General features: G+C 51.0%; 1 protein-coding gene across 4 annotated transcripts in view; it reads right to left on the reverse strand.

Annotated features, from left to right (window-relative positions):
- ZDHHC14 (zinc finger DHHC-type palmitoyltransferase 14) overlaps positions 1-26,911 on the reverse strand; it is a 178,331-nt gene that overhangs the window by 54,699 nt on the left and 96,721 nt on the right. For all 4 annotated transcript variants that reach the window (XM_036316406.1, XM_036316405.1, XM_036316403.1 and 1 more), the window contains exon 2: positions 4,623-4,783. In XM_036316406.1, the coding sequence (XP_036172299.1) occupies positions 4,623-4,783 (161 nt within the window). The remainder of the gene's footprint in view (positions 1-4,622; positions 4,784-26,911) is intronic.

Here is a 26,911-nt window from a genome sequence, read left to right on the forward strand (position 1 = left end):
ACCTGCTCATCGTGGGCCAACAAGCCACTGCTGTACAGGACAAGCACGGGAATGTTCCATTCTAAGGGGCGCAGCTAAATGCTTAAGCGGGTGCCTGGAAGGGACTGTCCCAAAGCTAATGAATCGGCGTCACAGTCAGTCTGGGGAGAACAGGGCACAGAGCAGCTGGGGGAGGGGGTGGGGGGAGGCGGGGACTCTGAACAGTGCGCTGAGCCTCACAGAACGGTCACAAGACGCCGAAGCGACCACTGCAACAAGAATTCCACAGAGGATAAGCTGCGGGCACTCTGGAGGTGAGTCGGGGATGCAAATAAGAATTGGGGGAAATGGTCAGAAAATGTCACCTTCCGAAAAGAAAACGGGCAAAAGTCAAATTAACCACCCATGCTGCCTGCTGGCTTTCCCCCCCCCCCTTTTTTTTTTAGCATATTCAGAAGTGTGGACATCTAGTGTGCAGTGCACACAGTGCTCGCAAAGCGTGTGGAAGATTTAAGCACAGATCAACCACAGACAGCAGAATGATCACAAGGCAAAAAATAAGAAACCATAAAAATTTAAAGTAACTTTATGGTGAATACTACCAGTAGAAATAACTAACAAAAAAAGAAATCAATAATGGCTTAAAAAATGTACATGGTAAAATATTAAATCACCAGGAAAATTTGACTTAGTGGATATAACAGTTCTGTAAGAAAATTCATATTGCAATGTTTGTGATATAAAAAACCAGTTATAAATTTTATGTAGAGAAAGCAATTACTCCAATAAAAATAATTTTAGTAAAATAAAAATGTAAGTGGGAAAAATTGGAAATGGTTTAGCTTTGCAATAGAGAAAATTGACTATGGTCTTAAATCGGTGTAATAGTGTCCTCAGAAAGTATTTTCTTCAACAGAAATCCATTGGTGCTGTTAAAATTGCAATTATAATGTTTCTACTGTGAAACACAGAATGAAGAGTCTTTGGGGGAAAAGTCTGGCAAGTGGAATAGGTGCTGACACCATCCTGTCCCCATGGAAGTCCTCCCAGGCCCTGGGCTCTCTGGGCCGGTGCAGACGGGGCTGCCAGCAGGGCCTGTGCCTCCCCAGCACCCAGAGCCACCGAGCCGCCTTCCTAACCCTCCTCCAGGGAGGTCCACTCTGAGGCCTAATTTAGGAGTCGGTGCGAGATAAACTCTAGTCTTAGAAATAGTGATTAGCTCTGTGTACTACAAGAACGCGTTTTGTATGAGAATTTGACTGAAAGAGTAGGGGTGGGAAGATGAGAGAGGAAGAAGGAAGAGGAGGAAAAGAGAAGGAGGAGGCCGAAACCGGTTTGGCTCAGTGGATAGAGCGTCAGCCTGCGGACTGAGAGGTCCCGGGTTCGATTCCGGTCAAGGGCATGTACCTGGGTTGCGGGCACATCCCCATGGGGGATGTGCAGGAGGCAGCTGATCGATGTTTCTCTCTCATCGATGTTTCTAACTCTCTCTATCTCTCTCCCTTCCTCTCTGTAAAAAATCAATAAAATATATATTAAAAAAAAAAAAAAGATGCAATGGGATTGCAACTCCTTTTGAAAAAAAAAAAAAAGAGAGAAGGAGGAGAGGAAGAGGAGAGGAGGGGGAGGAGAGGTGAAGATGGAGGAGGGGGGGAGGGGGAGAAGTAAGAGGGAGGGCTGGAGGAAGAGAGGGACAAAGAGAGAGGGAGGGCAAGAGACAGGGAGGAGGGACACACACACGCACAGACGCACGCACGCACGCACGCACGCACGCACGCACGTCGCACTGTCTGGCAGAGCGGTGTTCTAGCCGGTAGCACAAGTGCCCAGTGAACAGTGTTCAGGCTCTGCCACAGCGCAGGCGACTTTCTGAAGTCCACCAGCTTCCTCGGATCCGATTGCACCTCCCCGGCAGGATCACTTCTTGGTGTCAGGGCTACCTTGTCACAGGAGAGCTTCCTAAGTAACTCGCCTTGTTTTGGGAGCCCCACAGCCAGACAGGTCCCATTTCAGCCCGCGGCTGACTTCCTGGCTTTTGCTTCCTTAGGAGGGTCGGGGCAGGGAAAGAAGGTGCACGGTGCACGTGGGCGTGAGCAGAGCGAGGCCCGCTGCCTTGCTGCCCGGAGAGGTCCATCTCTAATCGACACAAAACGCTCTGATCCCAAACCAGTCGCTGAGTGTCTGGCTGTCCGAGTGAACTAAAGAAATGGAGTTTCTGAGACTCGTTTCCAAGCAGGACTCCAGGGACCCATTGAGGCCTCCCTGGGCCCCTGCTGCCCTTCTTTGCTGTCTATTTGGTGACAATATAAGTTACCGGGGACTTTCTTTCAGAAAAACACTGTGTAAGGCGTTTCAGGAGACTTGTCAAGACTGAGACACACAGCCTCCCGCTCACCAGGAGGCTGAAGGCGGAGTGTTCAGATCCTCGGCAAACCTTTAACGAGTTACCCAGAGGGCTGACTTCGGGCGGGTATTATGGGCTTCTAGAAGTAGAGGTATACTACAAATAATTAGAATTAATAACCCTAATAATAAAAAGTTTCTAAGTCTCATTTTTCATGTTTTTAGTTAGATAGCATAAAATAAATGTGCTAAGATTCCACTGAAACATAATGCTATTTTCCACAGAAATACATGGAGGGCTCGATATGAAGTATAAGAACCCCCAGTACCAGTGCTGCCGTCCGTTCCTACCACATTGCGGGTCGGTTTTTATGAGAATCCATGTTTGTGGACGGTGAAGAGAGAACTGGGTGGGGAAAGAGGATAATTTCTCTTAGAAAAGTACTACCATTCTCTGAGCTAACCTGACAAGAACGCTACAGGATGTGTGTCACGGTCCCCATTTACGGGTGAGAGCAGGAGGTGTGCCATTCAGAAGGTGCAGAAAGCCTAGGGTCACACAGCTCAGAGCGGGGAGCCCTTCTTCCTCCTCCCTCCTTCCCCTCTCCCTCCTTTATAGCTTCGGCGGGTGTACTGTGTGATAACTTACACACCGTGATAGTGTAGTTGTGATAGTGTAGTATCCATTACAAATGTGTACTAGAATGGTTTTAGCAAATTTATTATCACTGCAACCTAATTTTAGATCATTTTCATTACTCCAAACAGTCCTGGCATGTCTGTGTGCATCAACCCTCATCCCCCCACCCCCCAGCCCAGGCCGTCACCAACCTGCTTTCTCTCTCTAAAGATCTGCCCTTTCTGGGCATTTCATGTAAACAGAATCATATAAGCACAAAACACTTGTCTTTCGATCTGGCCTCTTTCACTTCGCATAACGTTTTAAGGTTCACCCACGTTGTAGCTACGTGCTCATGTGATGTGGCACAGACGACGCAGTTTCTATAGACTAGTCCTGTTCCCTGGAGGACACTGTGCCCGAGTCCCCTCTCTCCCCTCTGACATGTCAACCTGGAAAGAACGAGGGCTGAGACTTCTTCCATTTAACTTCTTCCCCACAAACGTGCCTGGAAGTGATCAAGTTCAGTGATAGCCTTAATAAATTATTAATGTGCTAGAAATGCAAAGCCTGAAAGCATGAATTATTTGAAATCCCAAGATGCAATGACTAAGAAGGAGCTGTATTTAAGGATTTTCCTCCCACTTCTTCCCTGCCTCAGGACACAGGAAGGCTGCTTCCCACCTGACTACTCGCCATGCACTCCCACCAGCAACTCCTTTACTGCTCTCCTCCCAGGAGACAGAGATGAAGAATAGAGGCAGAAGCTCAGAGAAGGACACAGCTGTGCCTCGGGGCCTGGGGATGGTGGGCCAGAGCAGACGCTCTCTACTGAGGCCCAGACCTGCACCCATTGCCCTGGGGCAAGGGGATCTTTCAGCCGAGTGAGGCTGGGCGAGGCGTCCGGGCGTCGGGGGAGCAGGGAGAGGACGTCTGCCCATGGTTTCTCATGCGTCACCTGACATTCACGGAGCCCTCACTGCCCTCCGCCATTCCTGTCCAATTATCACCGCACCCCCAAAGCTACAAGTTCACAAATGCACACTTCCCAGAAAAAGCTCTAATTTAATATAAAAAAGGACTTTAAAAGTTTGTTGTGTGAGGGATTAGGATTTGTTTTAATAGCTTTCAAGTGGATTGCGGTAAACTTCATCATAGGATCTCCTTATCTAAGGAAAACTGAAGCTATTCATCTCAATACATAGATCACAATACATATCTTAGCTATGCTGTAATAAAGAGATTCTTTCTGGTCACTGGCCGGAGAAATGAACCAGTAGTTTCAGGTTTAGTTTACAGTTTAGTCTCCGTTTCCAGGTTTATACGATGGGGCCAGAGTTAGGCTACGATCACCAGAGAGCCCAGAGCACAGGCACCGACCGCAGACCGGCAGGACCGACGTGGACACCTGGGTTTCATGGAAACAGCAGGACACGGAGCTCAGCGGCGATGCTCGGTGAGGGGCACGCCCAGCCGCCGCAGGGGCACCCGCCCTGTCTTACCTCTGACCACCTTCCATCCCACCTTCTACTCAGGTCATCCTGCGGGCAGAGTGCGTGAAGGCTTCGGAGACTCCGCCGCAGCTCCTCGTCCCCGGCAGCGCCCGGGCCCTCTCGCAGGGGCACCTGGGCTGGGCCCGGGTGGGAAGGGACCGAGGCTAAGGGCACATCTTCAGGGTTACCTATTTGCCTTTCCAGGTCGGCGGCTTCATCAGGCGTGGCTCGCGGAAGGACGCCGGGGTCACTGAAGCTGGTGCGAAGCAGGGTCCCCATCACGAAGAAGAACAGGATGCCACCAACCACGGGAATGGCAGGCGTGATTTTCACTGCGAGGTACGGGCAGCTGCCAGCAGGTGGGAAGGCGGGGGATGGGGGGAGAGAAAGGAAAGATAACGTCAGTAATCAGCAGTACGCAGTCTAGATTTTCCAAGAAGCTAAAGCCTTCTTTGGAGAAGCGAAATTGATTTCCATTAAAAATTCATCTATGCTCAGCATTTACATTTGGGGAGGCCTACCGTTCTCTCCTGCAGACAGTGTAACCCTCCCTCCCCCGCCACAACCAGCCAGGCCCTCGGCTCCCACAGCGCCACCCGCACAGACACTGGCGGGAGAATGGGAACAGCCTGCTGTCCGATCAACACCGGACATACAGACACAGCCATGGGTCTGTGACCTTCCTCCCATCCCTGGAGACACCAGAATGAGCTGGCCTTTCCTCACTGGGTCACACAACCTGGGGCTCAAGATGCTGAGAAATGCAGATTCACCCTCAAAAGGCAAAAAAAGATTTTTTAATCAATATTTTTGGAGTTTATCTATTAAAAGAGGTTAATGAGCTATGGAAATGAACTTGCAACCAGTCTCCAGAAAGAATGAAAGGGGGTTCGGTGGCTGGGATATTATAACCGCCTGCTCTCCAGGAAGGATTGGAGCTACCATTGCTGAGCACGGCCAGCGCATTCTGGGAAGCCCTTCATGGTCCCCAGCCCAGGAGCTGACGTGCAGCCAGGCGGAGGTGGCCAGGGAAAGGGTCCTTGGACAGACTCAAGTCCAGGCCAGCAGGGCTCTGAGGGCCAGGGGCCAGGAGCCAGGGCAGCTGGGTGCACCACGCCCTGGCCCACGGTCGCTGCCCCGACGCCACAGAGGGCGAGAGAGGCCGAGTGAGAATTAGCTCAGTGCCTGAGGCTGAGTGAAGGCGGGGTCTGCGTAGCCGTGGCCATCTATTGTCACCACGTTCAGCGCCATCACGGGCGCCGAGGAGCACAGCACGAAATCACAGAGCTGTAACAGCCAGAGGGAAAAGCGCCTCCCCGAGGCTCACCTCATCAGTGACTCTCTTCCAGGTACTGAAGGCGAAACTGGGGCTAGAGAAGGATGAGGAGGTGGCTGGGCTCGGTCGTGGGGGTGTTGGGGACCAGCACCCCATGCCCGTGCAGTGCTTACCGGGGGCTGGTAAGGCGCCTGATGGGATGGCAAGGCGATGTCCAGGCCTCAAGGACCACAGGCCATGATCCCCTTTGCCAGGGCCAGACACTGCGAGTCAGAGGCCGGGCCTCCAGGAGGATGGTGACGTGGACATAAGGGTGGCCACTGTGCACTGCAGGCCCACGGCCTCGCCTGAATGCCCTGCTCTGAAGAAACCCAGAGGCGTCCCGACTACTCTAAGAAGGTGGGCGGGGACCCCAAACACCACCAGGTGGGACTTCCTGCCAGGCAGGTGGCCTCCACAAGAGTCATGTGATTCAGAGACAAAAATATATGCCATTTCTAACATCTCTTCCTCTCTCCCACACCGAGCACCTGCAGAAACTGAGCAAAACAAACAAACGTCATGTCACCTCATCCGGACTGCCGGTTGTGACTTCTCTTCACAGGATTCATGGGAAACCATAAAAAAACCACTGTCACTCCTGCTCCAATGTGGCCCGCCCAAACTCCCAGATACTTGGAGCCTTTTTAACATCCTCAGGGATTCTCATAGGAAAACAAATTTAGCAAAGAGAGCAAGAAGATATAAAAAACTTGTCCTAGCTGGTTTTAGAGCATCGGCCTGCAGACTGAAGGGTCCCAGGTTTGATTCCAGTCAAGGGCACACGCCTGGGTTGCGGGCTCGATCCCCAGTAGGGGGGATACAGGAGGCAGCAGATCAATGATTCTCTCTCATCGTTGATGTTTCTCTCTCTCTCGCCCCTCTCCCTTTCTCTCTGAAATCAATAAAAATATATATTTTTAAAAAAGACATAAAGAACTTGCTGTGGGAAAATATATGTGAGAGAGTCTACCTAAAAAAATCCCCTTTGGGGAAGTCATCACTTAAATTATGAAAAGGGCTTTATAAATCCAACTAAGCCTGCTCTGCATAAAAACGGCGATTGCTGCCCTGGCTGGGTGGCTCAGTCGGTTGAAATGTGCCATACAACAAAAGGTCTTGGTTCAATCCCCGGTCAGGGCACGCACAGGAGGCAACCAATCCATGTTTCTCTCTCACATCAATGTTTCTCTCCATCTCTCTCTCCCTCTAAAATTAATAAAAACGGAAAAGCTTCAAGTTAAATAAGGATTGAAGAAAGTGGTAAACAGCACTCAGTGTATACTCCTGGGTTAGTAACGGGAATATTGTCCTGCACCTAGAGTCCTGGCAGCGAGAAAGAAGATTGTAAAGGATGCACCTCCTCTCACGTGGGCCCGTGCAGAGCTGGCATTTCACCTTGAGACACGTGGAGAATAAAAGTCCGGTCAGAAAATGACCGTCTTCCCTTTAGAGACTCAAAATAAACTGACAACAAAAATCACATATGTACTGCACCGAACCCGAACTCCAACGCGGGGCTGCAGTGGGAGCAACACGTGAATCTGAAACACAACTTTCTCCGTCTCCCTCTCAGACCTGCCCCTGCCCCTGCATGAACACGCGGGTCCAGGGCGTCCCCGGCCATGAGATGACAGGAACTAGAGGTGCACAGTCCCAGTGAACGTGGACACTTCTAACTCGATGAGTTAAACCTCCTCCTCGCACCCATCTGGCAGGTGCATCTGGCCCTCCGTGGCTCAGGCTGGAAAGTGCTGATCTGAACAGCTCCATCCCAGGTGGCTATTGTATTGGGGGTCAACCAGATGTTTAAACTGCGCTCTGAGTCTGTGAGTTCTTCAGAGCCCCCACGGGACCCAAGTGTACTGCCCTGAGGCACCGTTGCCCTCCTTCTACCCAGAACCCACCCTTCTACCCCTCTCTCTCTCTCTTTTAAAAAAATATATTTTTATTGATTTCAGAGAGGAAGGGAGAAGGAGAGATAGAAACATCAATGATGAGAGAGAATCATCGATTTGGGCTTCCTGCACGCCCCCTACTGGGGATGGAACCTGAAACCGGGGCATGTGCTCTGACCGGGAATCGGACCGTGACCACCTGGTTCATAGGTCAACATTCCACCACTGGGCCACTCTGGCCTGGCTCCTCCCTCATCTCTTTGCCCCCCACCCCCCACCCCAGTTCCTGTCTTGTCTAAAACCTGGCTGCACTCGATTCCTTGGCTCGGGCTTCCTCACCAGGGGACAGCTGGAGCAGCCCCTCAGCCCTCTGCCCACCACAGGCCGCCTCTCAGTCTGCCCCCACACTGGCAGCTCTGTCCCACACGGCTCCGCTCAGAAGCCTGCAACCACCCCTTTTCCTGCCAAACCAAGTTCCCGCTCCTGGTCTGCCATCCGTATCCTATTGCACACGCCCGTCTTGTCTCTCCTCGTCGTCCTCCTCATCCTCGTCCTCCGTTCCACTCCCCTTTTCTCACATTCGAGGGCAGGCGGACCTCTCGGCCTTCCCAAACAGCCCGCGCCCACCAGCCCCATCTCAGCTCCTTAAAGCCTCCCCAATGTTCAAGTTCCTCTAAAGCCGCTGTGAGAAGCTGACCTCTGCTCTCCCCAAACAGAAGGGAGGGCTTCTTTGTCTGGCCCTCCCGATATGTTCGCTTGCCCCTGCCCTCCCTGCGGGACTGCGGCTCTCTGTGGACAGGCCTCCGGTGCCTGGCTGGGCTGAAGTCCCGCAGGGCGAGACCCGCCACCGTGCGCCATGCATGGCAGGTGCCTGGTGACACTTGTTGAACTCAATGACTGGGACCCACTGAGCGACGTTTACTGGAACACGGGAAAGAGGAAAGTGAAGGCAGCCGGGGCCTCCACATCACCATGTGCCTGTGTCTGGGCTCGCTTCTCTGTCCCCCAAGCCTGCTGGGTCCCATGACTTTCTTCCAACAGGCGCAGAGGCTCTGCCTGTCCAGGAGGCTTCCATGGCCGCGTTTACAAGGTGTGGACTCTCCTTGGTTCCCTGAGTCGGGCACATAAATGAACACGGTCCCAGCATTAACTTGAACCTCTAACCCCTCCACGCGCTAAAGTTATAGCAGATGAAACACCTCATGTTGGTACAAGTTGGCACAAGACGAGGTGCACTGACAGTCCCCTGTCCTATCAGCCTCCATGTGACAAAGAACCATGTCAGTTTCTCCTTGAAATTCTAGACAATGCTCTTTACAAAAGCAGCAGAATTCACGCCCCTCAGCAAACCCTGAGGCCAAAGCTACACACATCCCTTCGAGCTGCTGCTCGGAAAAGCAGGGCACGTCTGCAGTCCTTCTGGTAAAGAGGAGGCAGCACGCGGACCTGATCACTAGACCTCCAGAGGCCAGGCCAGTGGGGGATCTCCACCAGCCAGCCCTCCGCCACTGCAGGGCCTGACAGCCAAAGCACCACAAAGAGAGAAGAAAATTCCTAGCCGGAGTCCAGAGCACTCGAAATGGCTCCTCCCCATTTCTGAGCGACTGTGCTGGGAGCTGCGATCCCAAGTGGCATCTGCGAGGAGGAGCCCCCTTCCCCGAGGCTCTGGGTTTGATACAAGATGAGGCTGCAGCTGCCATAGCTATAGACACCAAGCGGAGTCCTCTTTCCGTCCGAGGAACCGCGACCTACATACAGCCAGGGCCGCGCGGAAAAAGGCTGCCAGTGTCTCAGTCTTCCTGAAGCTCAGCGGGGAAGTGGCTGGAGGGAGGGCACGGGAAGCTGAAAGCATGCATTTCACAGCAGAAAAGGAATGGGCGATGGTGGCACCGGACCAAACCTGCTAACGGATGCACAGCCTTCGGAACGGCCCCTGCTCCCACGCACATCCCTGCGAGCTGAGTTCCGACGTGATGATTGAATGTCTATTGTAAACTGCCAGCTCCCTGTGCTTAGAGTTGAAGAAGGGCCTTCCAGGTAATGAGTAGGAAGTGAAGCACTGCCAAGGATGGGAAGGAGTTCTTTCAGTTCCAATGGCAATCTTCTCAACTCACACACACTCACACACACTCACACACACACACACTCTCACACACACACACACACACACACACACACTCACACACACACACACACTCACACACACACACACCCACAAAACAAGCACACACACACACTCGCACACACACACATACACACTCACACACACACACGCGCACACACACACAGACACACGCACACACACACACACACACACACGCAACGCACACTCACACACACACACTCTCACACACACACACACTCACACACACACTCACACACACACACACTCTCACACACACTCACACACACACACTCTCACACACTCTCACACACACACACTCACACACACTCTCACACACACACACACACACACTCACACACACACACTCACACACACTCACACACACACACTCACACACTCACACACACACACTCACACACACACACACACTCACACACACACACACACTCACACACACAGTGATTTCAGAGAGGAAGGGAACGGGAGAGAGAGAAACATCAATGATGAGAGAGAATCATTGATTGGCTGCCTCCTGCACATCCCACACTGGGGATCGAGCCCACAACCCGGGCATGTGCCCTGATGGGGAATCGAACTGTGACCTCCTGGTTGATAAGTCAATGCTCAACCACTGAGCCACGCCAGCCGGGCATCCTCTCAAATCTTTAGGAAAAACAATTAAGTGCGCTTCGGTCTTCATACATGAAGGGTGGAACTGTTTGCTGGGAGCCATATTACCGGGCACCATGCAATTAGTGTGTTTTGTCATTAACTATGACACAATTATTTTGCCATCGGATACTGACGTCCCAGAATCAATGCTGTCAGTATTCCTGCTTTCATAGTCAGAGGCTGACTGCCTCACATGCTGGAATTTGACGTAAAACTGGTTCCTTGGACAGAATCCTGGGACTAAACTAACTTCTTCAACATTTCAGATAGAAAATCTGGATTTCATTATCGGGTAGCGAGGTCTCTCTGTTTTTTTCCACAGGACATTCTTTGGGGAAAGATTAGCTTTTCTTAAAAAACAAAACCAAAACAATATTAACAAGATGTAGCAGAAACATTAAAACCAAGAGGCCCTGGGAACAAAAAGTGGAGAATCTTTTTCCATATCAAAATGAGTCATCTGTTAATATTTTGCCTGCAAATGGATGCACAGACAAAAAAAAAAAATCCTGTTAATTGTGGCTCAGGATCCATAACTACAACATGGCCTGGGCTTGATGCTTTTGTTCTGTGGGAACTTACACATACGGATACTATTCTTTATACATCAAAACAAGGTCGGCAATGAAAGCTGGTACAGGAAGTGTAAGTGGCCTTGCTTCATTGATGCTGCATCCTAGCGGGTCCCTGTGCTCCAGAAATCACAAAGTTAACCTATTATTTTAAATTTCAGGGTCTTCATTGCCATGCATTTCCATAATGAACAGTTAAGGCAAAATGATCATAAAGTGAAATAATCTGAGCCAATGACTCACACGTCTGAAACAATAACAGAGTAGCTTTGTAAAGAATGGAGGTTGTAAGGGTTATAATAAAAATGATCGTTCTCCTTTGCGTATGAGTCACTGTAAAAATAAATGTATTTTTCATTTATAGGCAGGGACATAAACACGATTAACTTTATGGTTTGTTCCTTAATCACATACACAGAAATGTACCATTACAAGGCAATGCTAAGTACATTCCTTGGAGACAAATCGAGGGGAAAGGAGATGCAGAAATAGCATCCACTCACAATGCCAGGATGGGGAAAACAAAAAGATGATTTCATAAAGCTCCTAAGAGCGCCATTCCTCTACGAGACACCCCATGGCAGCACCCCGTGTTTGCAAAGCTCCTGCTTAGTAATTGCACACAATCATGAATCTACCAATATGACATGTAAATAAACAGGGTCAGGGACCAAAGCGGGGAAACGTAACAAGAGAAACCTGGCAGGAATAAGTCAGACCCAGAGAGCAGGGGTGGGTGAGAGTGGAACTCCGCTCATAAATCTGTAGGCTGTAAAGATGACTCACCACGTCATCAAAAGCTCCGCAGGCTCACTGTTACAGCCATCTCCGTCTACTTTCCTATTGGACAACTGTAGCTTCCAGGCTCACCAAGGGAAGAAGGCGGAGGACCCACCCTACGGACCAGGCACAGGCCTAGGGAACCTGGTGCTCCCCTGCAGGCCTCCCCACCAGGTGCCGGCGTACCACAGGGATGTCTCTGGACACAGTCCAGTCTCGCCTGAAGCCTGTCGAGCTCCTATGTGACAATGTCAGTGTCGTGATTGTTAACTCGGGGGTCCCCAGTCCACCCAGATAGATGAAGTTATAGACAGAGAACCTGGGAAACTGTAGTTTACAAACACAGGCGTCTAATCCAAGTGTGTTCACAGCCCGATACACCCATCTACCATCAGGAATGTGCAAGGGCCTATGAGGGAGAACTGGTGTTTCAAAGTTTTTGCCAAGTGATTTTGAGTTTGATTCAAACTTCCAGGAAGCCAAAGGTTTCTGATGGATGTGTAAACAACAGGAGGGAAGCCAGCACTCCTCTGCCCTGAGCTGGCTCTCTATTACTGAGTTGTACGGGTTCCTCACATGTTGTGGATATCAACCCCTTATCGAATGTATCATTTGCCAGCAGATTCTCCCAGGCAGCACGCTGCCTTTTCGTTTTGGGTTCCTTCGCTGTGCAGAAGCTGTTCAGTTCGATGTAGTCCCGTTTGTTTATTTTTTCTTTTGTTTCTCTTGCTCGAGGGTATGTGTCCAAAAAGATATTACCCAGACTGATGTCAGATAGTTTACTTCCCCTGTCTTCTTCTGGGAGGTTTATGGTTTCAGGCCTTCCATTTAAGTCTTTACCCATGTTGCGCTTATTTTTGTATATGGTGTAAGAGAGTGGTCCAGTTTTATTTTAATTTTTTTTGCATGTTATCTGTCCAGGTTTTTCAACACGAATTCTTGGAGAGACTGTCATTATTTTTACCTCCTTTGTCATAGATTAACTGCCCCTATAAGTGAGGGTTTATTTCTGAGGCGTCTATTCTGTTCCAAGATCTATGTGTCTGTTTTTTGTGGGTTTTTTTGTGCCAGTACCACACTGTTTTGATTATTATAGCTTTGTCACATAGTTTGAGATCTGGGAACTTGGTGCCTCCAATTTTGTTCTTCTTTCAGGATGGCTTTGGCTATTCGGGGTCTTTGGGGTTCCATATAAATTTTGGGATTATTTGTTCTGTTTCTGAGCAAAATGACATCAGTATTTTGATAGGAATTGCACTGAATCTGTAAATGGATCATATAACTCAATAACAAAAACTAAGCAGTAGGTAACCAGCAATGAGGAAAGACATCGACAAGGACACAAACCCCTCCCCTGATTTACTGTGTCCAGGCCTCCATGGCTGACTGATGAGCAACAAGGCAGAGTCTTCTCAGACCTACCTGGACCGACTCCACTGTCAGGACAGGGGTCTCTCCAGGTTGTTCAGTCCCTGCCCTATCCCTGGTGCCCCAGACACTTCCTGTGGCAGAGCAGGCACTGGAGAAGTACTTGCTAAATCGAATTTAATGGAATTACCAGAGCAGACCAGAGATCGGGGTTCATGCCGGGTATGCTGGCATAAGATGATTTATGGCAAAGACCATCATGCAGTTGAAAAACATAAAGAAACCATGCATGGGGATGAGCAGACCCTCATTCAGCGCCCTCCCTGCTTCTGCTGGCGACGCCACAGCTTCCTCTCCCTTAGCTCCCTCTCCCTACTCCTATCCCCACCCCCCATCACTTCTTCCTACCCCTGGAGGTCAAAGGGGGCCACCTCCTTCAGTTTGCAAAGGCAAGAATTACCAAGTAAGTTTTCCTTTATGATGTTTCCCTAAGATTGAAGAGGGATTGAAGGTTTGGTTTTCAACATACCCACCATCACAACTCTTAGAATCAACACTAGAGGACAAATACAGGCTAGAAACAACCGATCCTTTAGGTAGAGCTACACGTGACTTCGGACAGCAAAGGTAGTAAAGCCATAAATTCACAGAACAACGCAGTAAGTAATCAAGACACCGTGATTTGAAAAATAGTATATGGCACTTATATAAAATGGAAATATGATGCTTTTGACTCGAGAAGAAAAAGGCTACACATGTATTAAAGAAAATAAGTGTTTTATTACCCAAAAGGAGAGAAATAAAAACAAACTAAGGCAAGTGGATCAGCAAGCCCATGACACCAAGTTGGGGGCCACCGGCAAAGACAGCTTCAGGGCACAGATCTGGTAGGAAAGTGACCAAAATTAACTTCTGCAAGAGTTTCTGGATACTGGGTGGCTGCTCATTTACTTTTCCCTTCTCACGTTCACAAATGATTCATCCCCCACCACACGCCCCCACAAGACACCACCCATGGTATCCACGATTCTCCTTTGTCAAGTGCCCCTGCCCTAAACACCACTGAAGGCATCCCTCCTGCCCGATGGGGGCAGGACTCCTACCAAGTAATTGTCCAGCCCGTTGGAAGGCAAGGTCAGAACAGGCAGGCACAGAGGGGAGGCCCACCCTTGCTAGACACATGGATGTGGTCACATGGTTTTTAAAGTAATTGGCAGCTAGACAGAGAGGCTGCAGGGAGAAGGGGAACTTTACATTTTTTGATCAAGAACCTATGTTTTGTTTTGTTTTAATTCTCACCCGAGGATATTTTTCCATTGATTTTGAGGAAGAGAGGAAGAGAGGGAAAGACAGAGAGAAACATCGATGTGAAAGAAACTCATTGATTGGGTGCTTCCTGCATGCGCTCGACCAGGGCCGGGGCCGAGGAGGAGCCTGCAAACGAGGTACGTGCCCTTGACCGGATTAGAACCCGGGACCCTTCAGCCCACAGGCCAATGCTCTATCCACTGAGCCAAACCAGCTCAGGCAAGAGCCTATGCTTTAAGCAGAGTCACATGTAATAGTTCCAGTATTCTCTACAAAAACTCTATGAGCTGGGTAATACTGAGACTGTTTACAGACGAGGAAACGAAGCCCTGAGGGGCTCACTAATCGGACCGAGGCGATCCAGCTAGGAAATTCCAGAACCAGAATTCCAATCAGATGAGGGCGTCTGACTTCAGAGCCATGTGCCCACGACACGTTCTCTCAACAGTGCCACCGTGCAGCCTCTGCACTCTCTGGATAAAATACAGTAACGGTTGCATCTTTTTATAATGATCTCCATCGCCGTCACTACGTGTAGCTGAGAAGGCCTGAAACGGGACTGAGCCTCACGGCGCCTTGCCAGTTCGGAGACACAGCTTCAGGAGTCATGGCCGACGGCACCGCTCCATGATGGACGGCCAGCAGATGGGAAGGAAAGGAACGGATTCTCGGACCTGCCAGAGAGACAGCTGACGCAGGACGCCGCATCCAGACTGCCGAGAGCACGGCGGGAGCCCGACGCGGGGGCACCGCAGTGGGAGGTGGCTGCTGTCCAAGGCGAGCTACGGCCCCTGACGCGTGGGACACGGGGGAGGGAACACGAGCCACGTTTGGTTCTGCACCTGCAGGAGGGACACACGGGGTCTCCCACTGCTCAGGGCAGCTCCTGAGCTGGAGGTAAGACTCAGGAGCCCCGAAGTCAAGAGCGTTTCTCCTGGGCTCTGCTTCCTGCTTCCACGGGATACATAACGAGCCCCGTGACTTGTACACGGAGCAGGGTTTGGATCCCCGAGTCCCTGGTGACCAAGCCTGGACACTGTACGGCGAAGACTGCTCCTCTGATATCAAAACACATTCACACCAACCGGTCTTCACTTGGCTTGCGGGGGATTCCGACAGGTATAAAGCGAGAGCAGATCTCCCTCAAGTTCCCAGGGGAGGCCCACAGAGTAACATGCTTCCCGCGAGGAGAGGGCGGGGAGCGCGTGTGCAGGGAACGTTCTGCTCCCATCACACTCCTGTAGGAGGTGAGACAAGGGCCCTCAGGAGGACCCGGGGGGGGGGGGGGTACCAGGTAACACCGGGAAGTCTGCTGCCTCTACCAAATACTACTAAGCCCAATGACACCCTTTTTATGAAGCTTCTAGAACTCTCTGGGAAAGACTGAAGACCCCGTGCTGTTGACCAATCCCCGCCTTCACCACCCCCCTCATCTAGTTGCACTTTTCAAGTCTATTTTCTGGGGTTGAACTTTCATATAGTCTCTCAGTTTTCTTTTAAGCCACAGACTTCTGAGAGAATCATCTTTTCAGTTCATGTAAAAACAGAACAGGGTTCCTGAGGACTGCCCAGTGGCAAACATGACAACTAGTTAAAATGTAAAAAGAGGAGGTCAAAGGGCAAAATAATGCCCACTAGTTCTGGGGAAATCGCAGAAACAACCTTAAGGGCAAGGGTGGAGTGACCCCTGGGAAGACACTTCATGGGTGACCTCCACCAGGCATTTGGGCAAAGGAATGCAGGCCCAGCTGTCCTGGTGGCATCTGGGAGACGGACGGCCACGGCAGATTCAATGACGACACGACTGCTGCCACATTCCCTGACGTTAGCCAAGAAGATGGCAAAGCTGAGCATCACCTTGGGGGAGAGGGGGGGCGGGAGGCCCAGAGAGGGAAACGTCGGAAAGGCGGCCCCGAGCCAGGCCTCATTCGTCCAGGGCTTGGGCCACGCTGGCCAGTGGTTTAAACAGCAGAACGAGTGCATCCCAAAGAAAGGTCAAGTTCTGAGGATGGCCTTTCACGTCTCCAGAGACAATGGCCTGACAGGGCTGTCACGTGGCTGCCAAAAAGCATCACTGCAGGTCGTGAGCCCTGGTGAGACTTAATGATGTCGCAACACAGAGGTCCACCAAGTAGGACGCCGGAAGAAAGGCCCTCCAATGCGCTCACTGCGCCTCCATGCTCAGGGGCGAGGCCGCGTGTAGCGTGCTGGTTCTGGACGCTCTTGAAGACTCTCAAGCAGTTTCCCTCGGCGGGAAGCACGCCGCTAAGCTGCTCAGGATGCCAGGCTGCGGTGCTGCCTGCACGCGGCGGCAGGCTCTGCAGACGCTTCTCCGAGCAGAGCTCTTGAACAGGACCTCTAGGAAGACGATACACTGAGCCAGGGAACAGCCATTGCTGCTACCAGCGACCGAGAGCTCTCCCCCAGGGCAGCAGGAGGGGCCCGGCGTCTGGGTGGAGCGGGGACACTGAGGCAGCCAGCCTCGCCTGTGGCTACCTGCCTTCCGGTTGCCCAGCCCTTGGGAGGCTCAGTGAAACCTCGGTGGCCGTGTCTTGTCCAGTCTATGGGGAGAAGATCCACGGAGGCTCCAAGGGGCCTGTGACCCCGAGAGCACTGTGAACACCTCCTAGGAAGGCAGGCGTGTACCCGGGTACCTGTTCGGAAGTGCACTCCCGCACTGGCTGCTAAAGATGCTGCCCCAAGTGCCACAATGCTCCCCAGCTGCCCCGCCCTCTCCCACACCCCTAGGACCGTGCCACAAGCCAGGAAATAGAGCCAATGTCTGCCCAGGTCGGAGGCCTGCAGGTCCCAGCTCCAGAAGTTCGTAAGTAATTTGGCTGTCAGCTCTGCCCATAGGCCTTAAGGGGGAACCAGCTTCTCAGCCGGTGTGGTGCACACGCCCCAGTCTCATCAGAGCAGACGGGTGCACAGTCACTGAAGAGGGGACAGGGAGAGGGGCCACTTCGCTGCTGGTGCAAACGGGGGGCAGGTCGTGAAGCCCCTTCCCCATCCGTGAGCCTGAGGGTGGGCATTACTCCTAAATGCTGGAATAACTGCTGCATGAATAAGATAGCAAGGCAGCCTGGCCGGCATGGCTCGGTGGTTGAGCATCAACCTATGAACCAGAAGGTCAGAGTTTGATTCCCGGTCAGGGCATATGCCTGGGTTTCAGGCTCGATCCCCATTGTGGGGCGTGCAGGAGGCAGCCGATCAATGATTCTCTCTCATTATTGATGTTTCTAGCTTTCTCTCCCTTTCCCTTCCTCTCTGAAATCAATGAAAATATATTTTAAAAGGGAAGAGGAGGAGGAGGAGGAGGAGAAGGGGGAGGAGGAGGGGGAGGAGGGGGAGGAGGAGGGGGAGGAGGAGGGGGAGGAGGGGGAGGAGGAGGAGGGGGACCAGGAGGAGGAGGACGAGGAGGAGGAGGAGGGGGAGGAGGAGGAGGGGGAGGAGGAGGAGGGGGAGGAGGAGGATAGTCAAGGCAAATGAAGGAGGCAAATGAAGGAGAGTATGAAGGAGGTTCTGGAAGAGACTGAGGAAGGGTACCAACTCATCCCAGCCTTGTCCGGAGCCTGAGAACTTCACCTTGACAAGACCAAGTAGACCGACAGAAGAACCTGACTCCGTTCCACACTAGAATCGGAGGGCGGGGGGTACAGAGAGCCGCCATGGAAAGTCCCATGGTGTTGTGGGAGGTCCTTAGACAGTGGAATCAGGCCAACTGGCTTCAACTCTTAAATCTGCTACTTATTTTATAAGGGGTTTGAGAACCCTGTCCTTTGGGGTTTTGTGAAAGTTTCATTACACAGGCATTACCAATTCAACCTCCAGCTCCTCTCCCCTCCGTGAGGTCAGGAATGGGATGAAAGTGCCCACCCTCTGATCAGCCCCCATCCCTAGGCGCTGTCCAAAGGCACCTCATTAACTAACAAACACACCTTTGTTCTCCCTCATCACTTTGGAAATTCCAAGGGTTTTGGAAACTATGCGCCAGAAATGGTAGACGAAGGCCAAATACATATTATAAATCACAACCCCACAGTATGGCAGGTAGTCTCCTGGATAGTCTCCTATCCCTGGAGTGGAGGCTGGGCCTAGGGACTTGCTTCTAGAAAATGGCAAAAGTAATGGGTATCACGCCCAGAATTAGATGACAAAAGTCATAGCAACGTCCCTCTGGCTTCCTCTCACTCTCTCGCTGGCTCTCTCAGAAGGAAGTCTGTGGCAGCTGTGAACCATCTCAGGGGCTCCCGCGGCCAGACTCAGGATGGAGATGGCCTCTGGGCAGCAGGCTCCTGGTGAGTGAGCTCAGCAGCAGGTTTGAAGGCAGCCTGTGGGACACCTGAGCCGGAGGACACAGCTCAGGTGCACTGGATTTCTGACCCAGAAATATGAGATAATAAGCGGTTGTTGTTTTAAGCTCCTAAATTCCGGGGTAATTTGTTACACAGCAATCGCTGACTAGCACATATGACTCTCTCAGGTACAGACTGCATTTGGAAACTGTATATGCCAAGTAAAATGAAATCCTCGTCTTCCTCTAGTGCAGCGGTTCTCAACCTGTGGGTCGGGACCCCTTGGGGGGGTCGAACGACCCTTTCACAGGGGTCGCCTAAGACCATTGGAAAACACATATATAATTACGAACTGTTTTTGTGATTAATCACTATGCTTTCATTATGTTCAATTTGTAACAATGAAATTGGGGGTCACCACAATTAGGAAGGTTGAGAACCCCTGCTCTAGTGAATGGACTGGCATCCCAGTGCACAGAGCAGATCCTGGACATCCTTTCTACCTGTGACGTGCTCTGACTAGCCGAGTGGTACACAAGGGTCCCTCTGGAGGGAAGGAGAACTTACGAATGATTCATCTGGGCTCTGTCTCTAATTAACTGAAGCCCGAGTCACCTTTCCATGGGCTAAATGGCTACGTTCAAGGCAATGTGAAAACTTTATTGAAACCATGACCAGGGCAATCTGTGAAAACTTTATAGAAACCATGGCCAGGACAGTCTGACTTCTTAATATGTAAAAAGAGAAAGCATATATTCATGCACAGCTATATGCCACAGGGACCTTAAAATTAAACGAGGGAGCTGGAAACTGGCTACCTTCTTAAAAACTGCAAATAAACAGAAATTCATAAAGTGAGCGCAAATAAGCCCTTCTGGCATCTCCTGAAGATCCTCTGAAATCTCTTTATTTACCCACTGCGTCTCTTTAATCTTGTGCGAGACGCCACCAAACATCTATTTCCCCTTTTGCATTTCCTAGGAAAATGTGTCCACCTTTTATATAAAATGGTAAGAGATAAATACTTAACAGTGAGCCTCTGTTTTTGCGTGAGTTTGAAGAATATTCTTTCTGGAATTAGGCTGTGCCAACGTTTGCGCTCCTGTGGGTTTATTGTTGTGAGTGGCATGAAATAATAAAGTCAGAAGTCTTTGTGGTGGGTTTGCATAGCAGCAGACAAGCCTGTCCGCTGTCCCCCCTCTCTAACTCCCATTAGAACCCTCATGGTGACGCAAAGGAAAACATGTCAGCAGCAGTGACGGCTGCAGATAAGAGCACTCCACAGGCCACAGGCCAGGGGTTTTTCCACTGAGAGGCTGCTGGTGGGGACGAGCAGAGAAAGGCATTTGTGGATTACACATCACACATTACACAAACTGTAAAGCAGACAAAGCAGATGGCCCCCAAAGGGCAGGAAAGGACTTCAAAACAGAAGAAAATAAAACGGCCATCAACCCCTCTAGTAATCAAATAAAGGCAAGTTAACAATAGCATTTGTAGATTCACATGGGCAAGTGCCCCCAAGACTTCAGAGAGAAGGAAGGAGGACAGGGAGAGGAGGGAGGAGGGAGAATGCGAGAATGCCCCTCCTCCCCCAGGCGGGAGCACAGAGGTCCTGCAGCCCTCTTAGAAGATGGCCTGGAAATACCGCCTGGAGCCTGACAGTTTCAAGTCCCTTCTGTTTTAAGCCCTTTTTCTGTGGAAAGAAGGAAAGGGGGTGGGGAGAAGGTAAGGAAGTGAAAGGCAAGAAAAGAAAAAATAATTAATTTACAGCAAGTAGACTTCTAAGAAGCAAAAAATTACTTTTACATTACTTTTAATAGCAAAAAAAATATATATTTAAAAAATGATTTGGGCAGCTTTTTGAGACAAATAATTTCCTTAAAGGCTACCCCACCCCAAAGAGGCTGCCTAATGGCCTTGCCTAAGCCTGTGGTTCCCGTGTTAGTTATTTCTCCATGATCACAGCAGTGGAGGACGGGAGAACAGGGCCGACCCTCCCAGAGGAGAGCTGGGACACTGTCAAGTCCACTCCTGTTCGCGACACAGACTCACCAGTTTCTCGTTAACATCGGAGTTTAACTTGAGATGATACGTCAGATCTAAACTCTTAACTGTCTGATGGTAGAATTTCTCATTTTTAGTTGTGAAAGCTTTTGACATAATATTCACATTTATAAAGGCAGGAACTAACATATGGAATGAATAGGGGACCTCACCCGAAGACTGCATTTAACTTCACAAAGTCTGTGTGTGGTGTGCAGGTATCATGGCAGGTGATGAAACAGAGTCACTAAGCAACCTGCCCAAGGTCATCTAAGCCGCAGTGAAAGGGCAAAGCACCCAGGACCACCTCATGGCACAGCTGGAGGTCAGCGCAGCCCGCGCTGTGAGGTTTTCCGTGCCATCTGTCACACACGCAGGCAATGTTCAAGTTAGTTAGGTTCATGCAGCCCTTCTCCAATTCTCCCCTTTACCATGTGCCCTGAGAGTCTCTAAAGCTCCATTCTGCGCGTGGATTGGGGGCTTTGACCCGTCCACCGAGGAATCGTGGCTGCTCCCCATGTTCCTTGGAGGGAGAGGTGTGGCTGTGGAAGCTGAAGCCCCACCCCCACCCCAAGAGCTCACGTTGGCCCCCACCCTCCCTGAGCCCCACCTCTCCAGGAGGCAGGGGACCCCTTCTCACACCTGTGCAGCCTCCTGCTCAGAAGCTAAGGTTCGGAGGGAAAATCACGGGAAGCCTTTCCTCCAGGCTGCGCCCGGGACTGTCTGAGGCCACCCTCTGTGATGGGCGGTGGCACTGAGCTGGGCAGTAACTCACTTAGCTGTGACGTCTGACTCCAACCACAAAACAAAACAAAAGAGATCTGACTCCGTGTGGGCTCTTGACTCCATCTCCCCAGGTCCCCGCTTTTTCAGCTATAAGTAAAGGTGGACTCACTGCCCCCCACGGGCTCCGGGGCTCAAACATTCTATGGCTTTAAATACACATCTACACACACATTTATCTTTCTCCCTCCTCCCCACCCCGCCCAATCCACTGACACATGATAAACACAGTGCAGGGACATTTTATGTGCATCTGAACGTATGTGGATTTGAAATGGTGTGACTGTAAACATGTTAATGAAGCTCCATTTTATGTCCAAAAATCCAGCACATCCCTCTAAATTGAAAACATTATCAAGAACCTTATCATTTTAAAGTTGGCAGAGAGTGCACTGCCAGCTATGTCACACTACTGCCCCTCCCTATGAGTACAGTACTCGGTGCTCCTTCCCCAGGTAAAGGGAATGCCCGCCGTCCCTGCATCAGCATCCTGTGCTCAGGGACCCTCCCCCAGGTAAAGGACATACCAGCCACCCCTGCATCAGCATCCTGTGCTCAGTGCCCCTCCCCCAGGTAAAGGACATACCAGCCACCCCTGCATCAGCATCCTGTGCTCAGGGACCCTCCCCAGGTAAAGGACATACCAGCCACCCCTGCATCAGCATCCTGTGGCCAGCACTTGTGTTTCATGTCTCAGAGCACATGGACATGACCTTGGTAACTATCGTGTTGCTATTTCAATATTTACTGCTATTATAATTTAAAATCTTTAAAGAACATTTTATAGGAATGTTTACATGTAGATGCCAGGGCTGGTATTGGAAAACACTAGAAAGTTAATACTTTGGAAAGAAATTTAGAGATTATAAAACACTATTATTATGTGTAAATATTGTGCATTTAAAATATTTTGCTCAAAATGAGAAAAGAATGTTTGTAGATTCATGCTTTTGAAGATGACATCTCCCTCTGTATAAACTTATTCTTATGGGAAAACTTGCGTCAAATTATGTGAGTTTTAAATCACTGAGGTCTTCAGGAAGTCATCTCTTGGGTACACTGTGAGTACCTCTGTGATGGGCTGCTGTAACTCACACTTAGCTGTGACGTCTGACTCCAAACCACAAAACAAAGCAAGAGAGATCTGACTCCCTGTGTGGGCTCTTGCCTCGATCCTTAAATATGTCCCCGTAGGACTTAGGTGCCCTGACAGCTGGGAGGGAAGACCCAGAAGCAGAGACAGCCAGAGCACAACACGGGCCGGAACGGAGGGAAACAGCTGACCCTCCTTGCAGGTCCCTCCACCTGGTCAGATGGGGGCAGGGCCACCCCTCAGGCCAGCACAGGGCTGGACTGGAACCCAGGGAAGCCCAAGTTCTGGAAGGATCCGCACCTCAATTAGACTCGACATTTTAGATCTGGAAGGGGACTGGGAAATCATCCCTTGTCCTACCAGGCCCTTCCCTTTCCCTTCCACTCCGCTGAAATGCCACCCCTCCATGTCTTTCCTGAGCAGCACCTCCAGCTCATCAGTGCCACCAACGCACCTGGGCACCCCTGTCCCCCACCGCAGTCTCATTGCTGACTCCTTATTTCTCTGTCTGGTCAGGGTGGGTGGGTGGCTTTTCACCCCTCGGACCTAGCAGAGCGCCAGGCTCCAGTGGGCACCCTGCCGATGCCTGTCTGACGCCACACACCAGGTGAATGAATCCTTTACGAGGAAGAGCTGCGAGGGGCGTGCCCAGGACCACACAGCGCCTGGCCCCTAGGCCTTCCCCTGCTGGTCATCCAGACAACGCTGGTTCCAGATCTTAAATGGACCGGTTGCAGTTGCCTCCAGAACCCGACTCTTTAAATGACCAGCACCGGCTTTCCTGACGGGTCCTGGAGCCACAGCCACAATCTCAGCTGCGAAACATCTTTTCTCCAGACACGCCAGCGGCAGGTCCCACGATTTCCGGGCTCTGATGGAAGCTAATGGCTCCGAGAGAAGGGGAACGGTGCTGAAGAGTCTATTTCGTTTTCCTCTTACCGAGCGCAGCGGCGATTAAGAGCAATCTGTGCTTAGCGGCAGGAACACGCTGGGCCAGCTCTCCTGGCGTCCCAGCTCAGCGTCGCCTCCAGAGGAACAGCTGTTACTCAGAAGTGGCCGCGCTCCTTAGTGGGGTCCTCGGCAAACTCTCTTGGGGGGCTGATGCGGCAGCTACACACATGCCCGGTTCCATGTTCCCAAACACGAGGGCTTTGTTTACTTTCTGGGCTCTTTTGAACTTGTTGTTATTGATGACGAAATCCTACTGGTACACAAAGGCAGGAACAAGCTTTTCCTGACATTAGGGAAAATATTTCGTTGGAACATGTAGAATATGTAACTCCTCAGGAAGGATGATGAGAAAGCTTTAAGAATGTTTAGTGTAGTTGAATCCTAATTTCTAAGGAGCGCACAAATTAGAAAATATAGACATCGAAAGACGGACATGATCTGTTCCAACAAATCTACCCACTTCTAAATAAGCAGTTAATTTATTCTCACTCTCTTTCCCTAAAGAAGTCCAGGGTGTGTGTGTGTGTGTGTGTGTGATGAACCACACTGTTCTACGTAGCACAGAAATGTACCATCTTTGAAAGATGGATTGTAAAAACCCTAAGGGAGGAAAAGGACAAACTGAGAGCAGAGCTGTTGATCTTCCAGAAAGTTGTGAGCCGTGAGCTACAGAGATGGCTCTTGCGGGGGGGGGGGGGGGGGGGGGGGGGGGGGGGCAAGTCAGCCTGGCAGGGAGCCCGCCCGAGACAGCTGGGCAGCCACAGGTCAAGGTGACGGTGTTCAAATCCTGGCTCATGCGCACTTGCTATGTAACTTCAGCAAGTTACCTCCCCTCCCTCTGCTGGAGGGTCCTTACCTCTAAGGCGAGGCTAATCAGCGGACCTACTGAGGAGAGAACTGTGCACTGTTACATGTGCGTTATGTCACCTTTAATATTAATAAAAGAGGAAGTTCTCAAGGAAACGGCAGAGACACGGGCAGGAAGCGGTAGAGCTGTGGTGGCTGAAGCACCGCGCTTCCTGAGGACAGACGCCTGGAGCCTGGTGGCCGTGTCTGGCCCGCAGATGGGCGTGGCTGGCTGGCAGGGCGCTGTGTCACATGGAAGAGGTGACATGGGCTGGTGAGCCCATTGCAGTCTGCACAGGCCATCACCCCGGCGACCCTCCCATCTACGCTTCCTGCGAGCCCTCCAGAGCGGCTGCACTGGCTTCCCCTTTGCAGAAGCCTGGAAGCAGCACCCCTTAGAAGGCAGGCCGAGAAGGAAATCGGAAACGTGCCTACAAAAGAGGAGGCAGAGAGTCGGAAAAGAATCCCAGAGAGCAGCCACAGGAAGCCAGGAGAAGGAAGTCCCCGAAGAGGACCGTGGCCATCCCTTCTAATGCTGAGGGTTAAATGGCACGGGACCTGCCGGGTCGCCCAGGACAGGCGGCGAAGAGAATCAAACAAGACAGGCGCCTGCCTGTGGATGTGTGCCCAGCGCCTGCAGGACTCAGGACACTGAGGAAAGAGAACCTTCAAAGACCGGGGAGCTAGGGCACTGGCCAATAGCCTCAGTCATTCAGGGTCAGAGTAGGAAGCTGTGCCAGCCCAGTGCCATCTACTGCCCAGTGTGCAGAGGGCCTGCTTTCCTTCAGCTACAGACAACAGCTCCCACTAACACTCCGCCAGACAAGTGAGCCCATGAGCTCAGCAAAATTAGCGGACGTCTCCGCACACCATCTGAGCTTTCTATCCCTATACTCTGGAGAGACCTGGGAAGGTTCTGGCTTGTCATTGCTAAGTTTACTATCATTTGCGTAGTTCGAGGGAGGTACCTAGAATATAATCAAGATGACTGAGAAGGATGTTTGCAGGGAATTACAGAGGTCTGCCTTATCTCAAGCACAGATAACAGTGTCAGCAAGGGGGCAGGTAGCGGCAGCCTCCTGCCACTAGGAGAGGTGAGCAGGCCGTGGGGCTCTTTACCAAGAGAGTCCCTGAGTCTCAGAGTTGGATCTGAAAGAAACCTTAGAAATCTCAAGTTCAACCCTGCCGGGAGCCGGTCCATGCTTGAAGTTTCAAGGGACCTGGCATATATGGCATACTGTTCTTAATATGTTTGCTCACCTTCTTGGCACTATGTGTTTTAACCAAGGTCTCCTCTCTGAGAAAGGTTGTTTCCCCAGGTAGGGATTTTCCCCTGAAGTTAGGGAGGGAATAAAACCCCTCAACTAAGTGCCAGGTGGGTAATTAATCACTTTAACTATGAACAATCATGCTTAAGCTACATAATCTTTACTCCCTGGAATGGAGATAAGAAACGCCCTAACCTTTGTAACAGAGATTGATAGGATTGAATCAACTGGTATAAATACAGATGTAACAAGACAGCAAGACACAGAACTTAGAACACAGAACTTAGAAGACAGAACCTACACAGAACCTAGAGACAGAAGAACTTCGCTGGAGAGAACATGGCAAAAGATCCTGGACTGAACCTGACTACAGAAATTGGCAAGAGAACCTGACTAGAACCTGGTGACTGAACCTGGCTGGAGAACCTGGACAGAACCTGGCTGGAGAACCTAGCGAGGGAACATGGCTACAGAACCTGGCTGGAGAACCTGGAGAACCTATCAAGACAACTGGACACAGAACCTGGCTGAAGATCCTGAACCAGAACTTCACTGGAGATCCAGACCAGAACTTGGCTGGAGATCCTGGCTAGAGATCCTGGCTAGGCTGCTGATCAACTAAATGCTGTCTCTGTGTCATTCCTTCTTTGCCGACTCCGTCCACACCTTTGGGGACCCCTGGACCTGCTGGGGTTGGACCCCGGCACAACCCTTTCACTTTACTAACGGAACATCGAGAGAGGGTGACAAAGTCACACTGTCCCGCGCAGCCACTGGGGTTAGACAGTGACTGGAATGCTGGGCTCAGTCTAGAGTTTACACTTCGAGTGAGACACAGCGTTCCTAGAGGGGGGAGGGGTGCTGGCTCAGGTGGACGCCCCCACAAGCCTCACCTTCTCCTGAAATAGGACTTGTTACTGAACCATTGAGAGATGCTATTTTAGGCTCAGTTGGTAGAAACCCTTAATTAACCACAGGAGCTGTGGTGTTTTCCCACTGAGGATCCATGCCCGGGGGGGCGGGGGGCGGGGGGGGGGGGGTTAAGGAGACGTGGAAATCACCAAACAGGTGTGCCGTCTGCACTAAAGCTCATCTGTTGTATTCCTGAGTCACACAGGCCCTGCTGTTGAGCTTACACCACATCTGCTCAGCGTTTC

The sequence above is a fragment of the Myotis myotis genome, unplaced genomic scaffold (genome assembly GCF_014108235.1).
Source record: "Myotis myotis isolate mMyoMyo1 unplaced genomic scaffold, mMyoMyo1.p scaffold_m19_p_7, whole genome shotgun sequence".
Taxonomy (NCBI): domain Eukaryota; kingdom Metazoa; phylum Chordata; class Mammalia; order Chiroptera; family Vespertilionidae; genus Myotis; species Myotis myotis.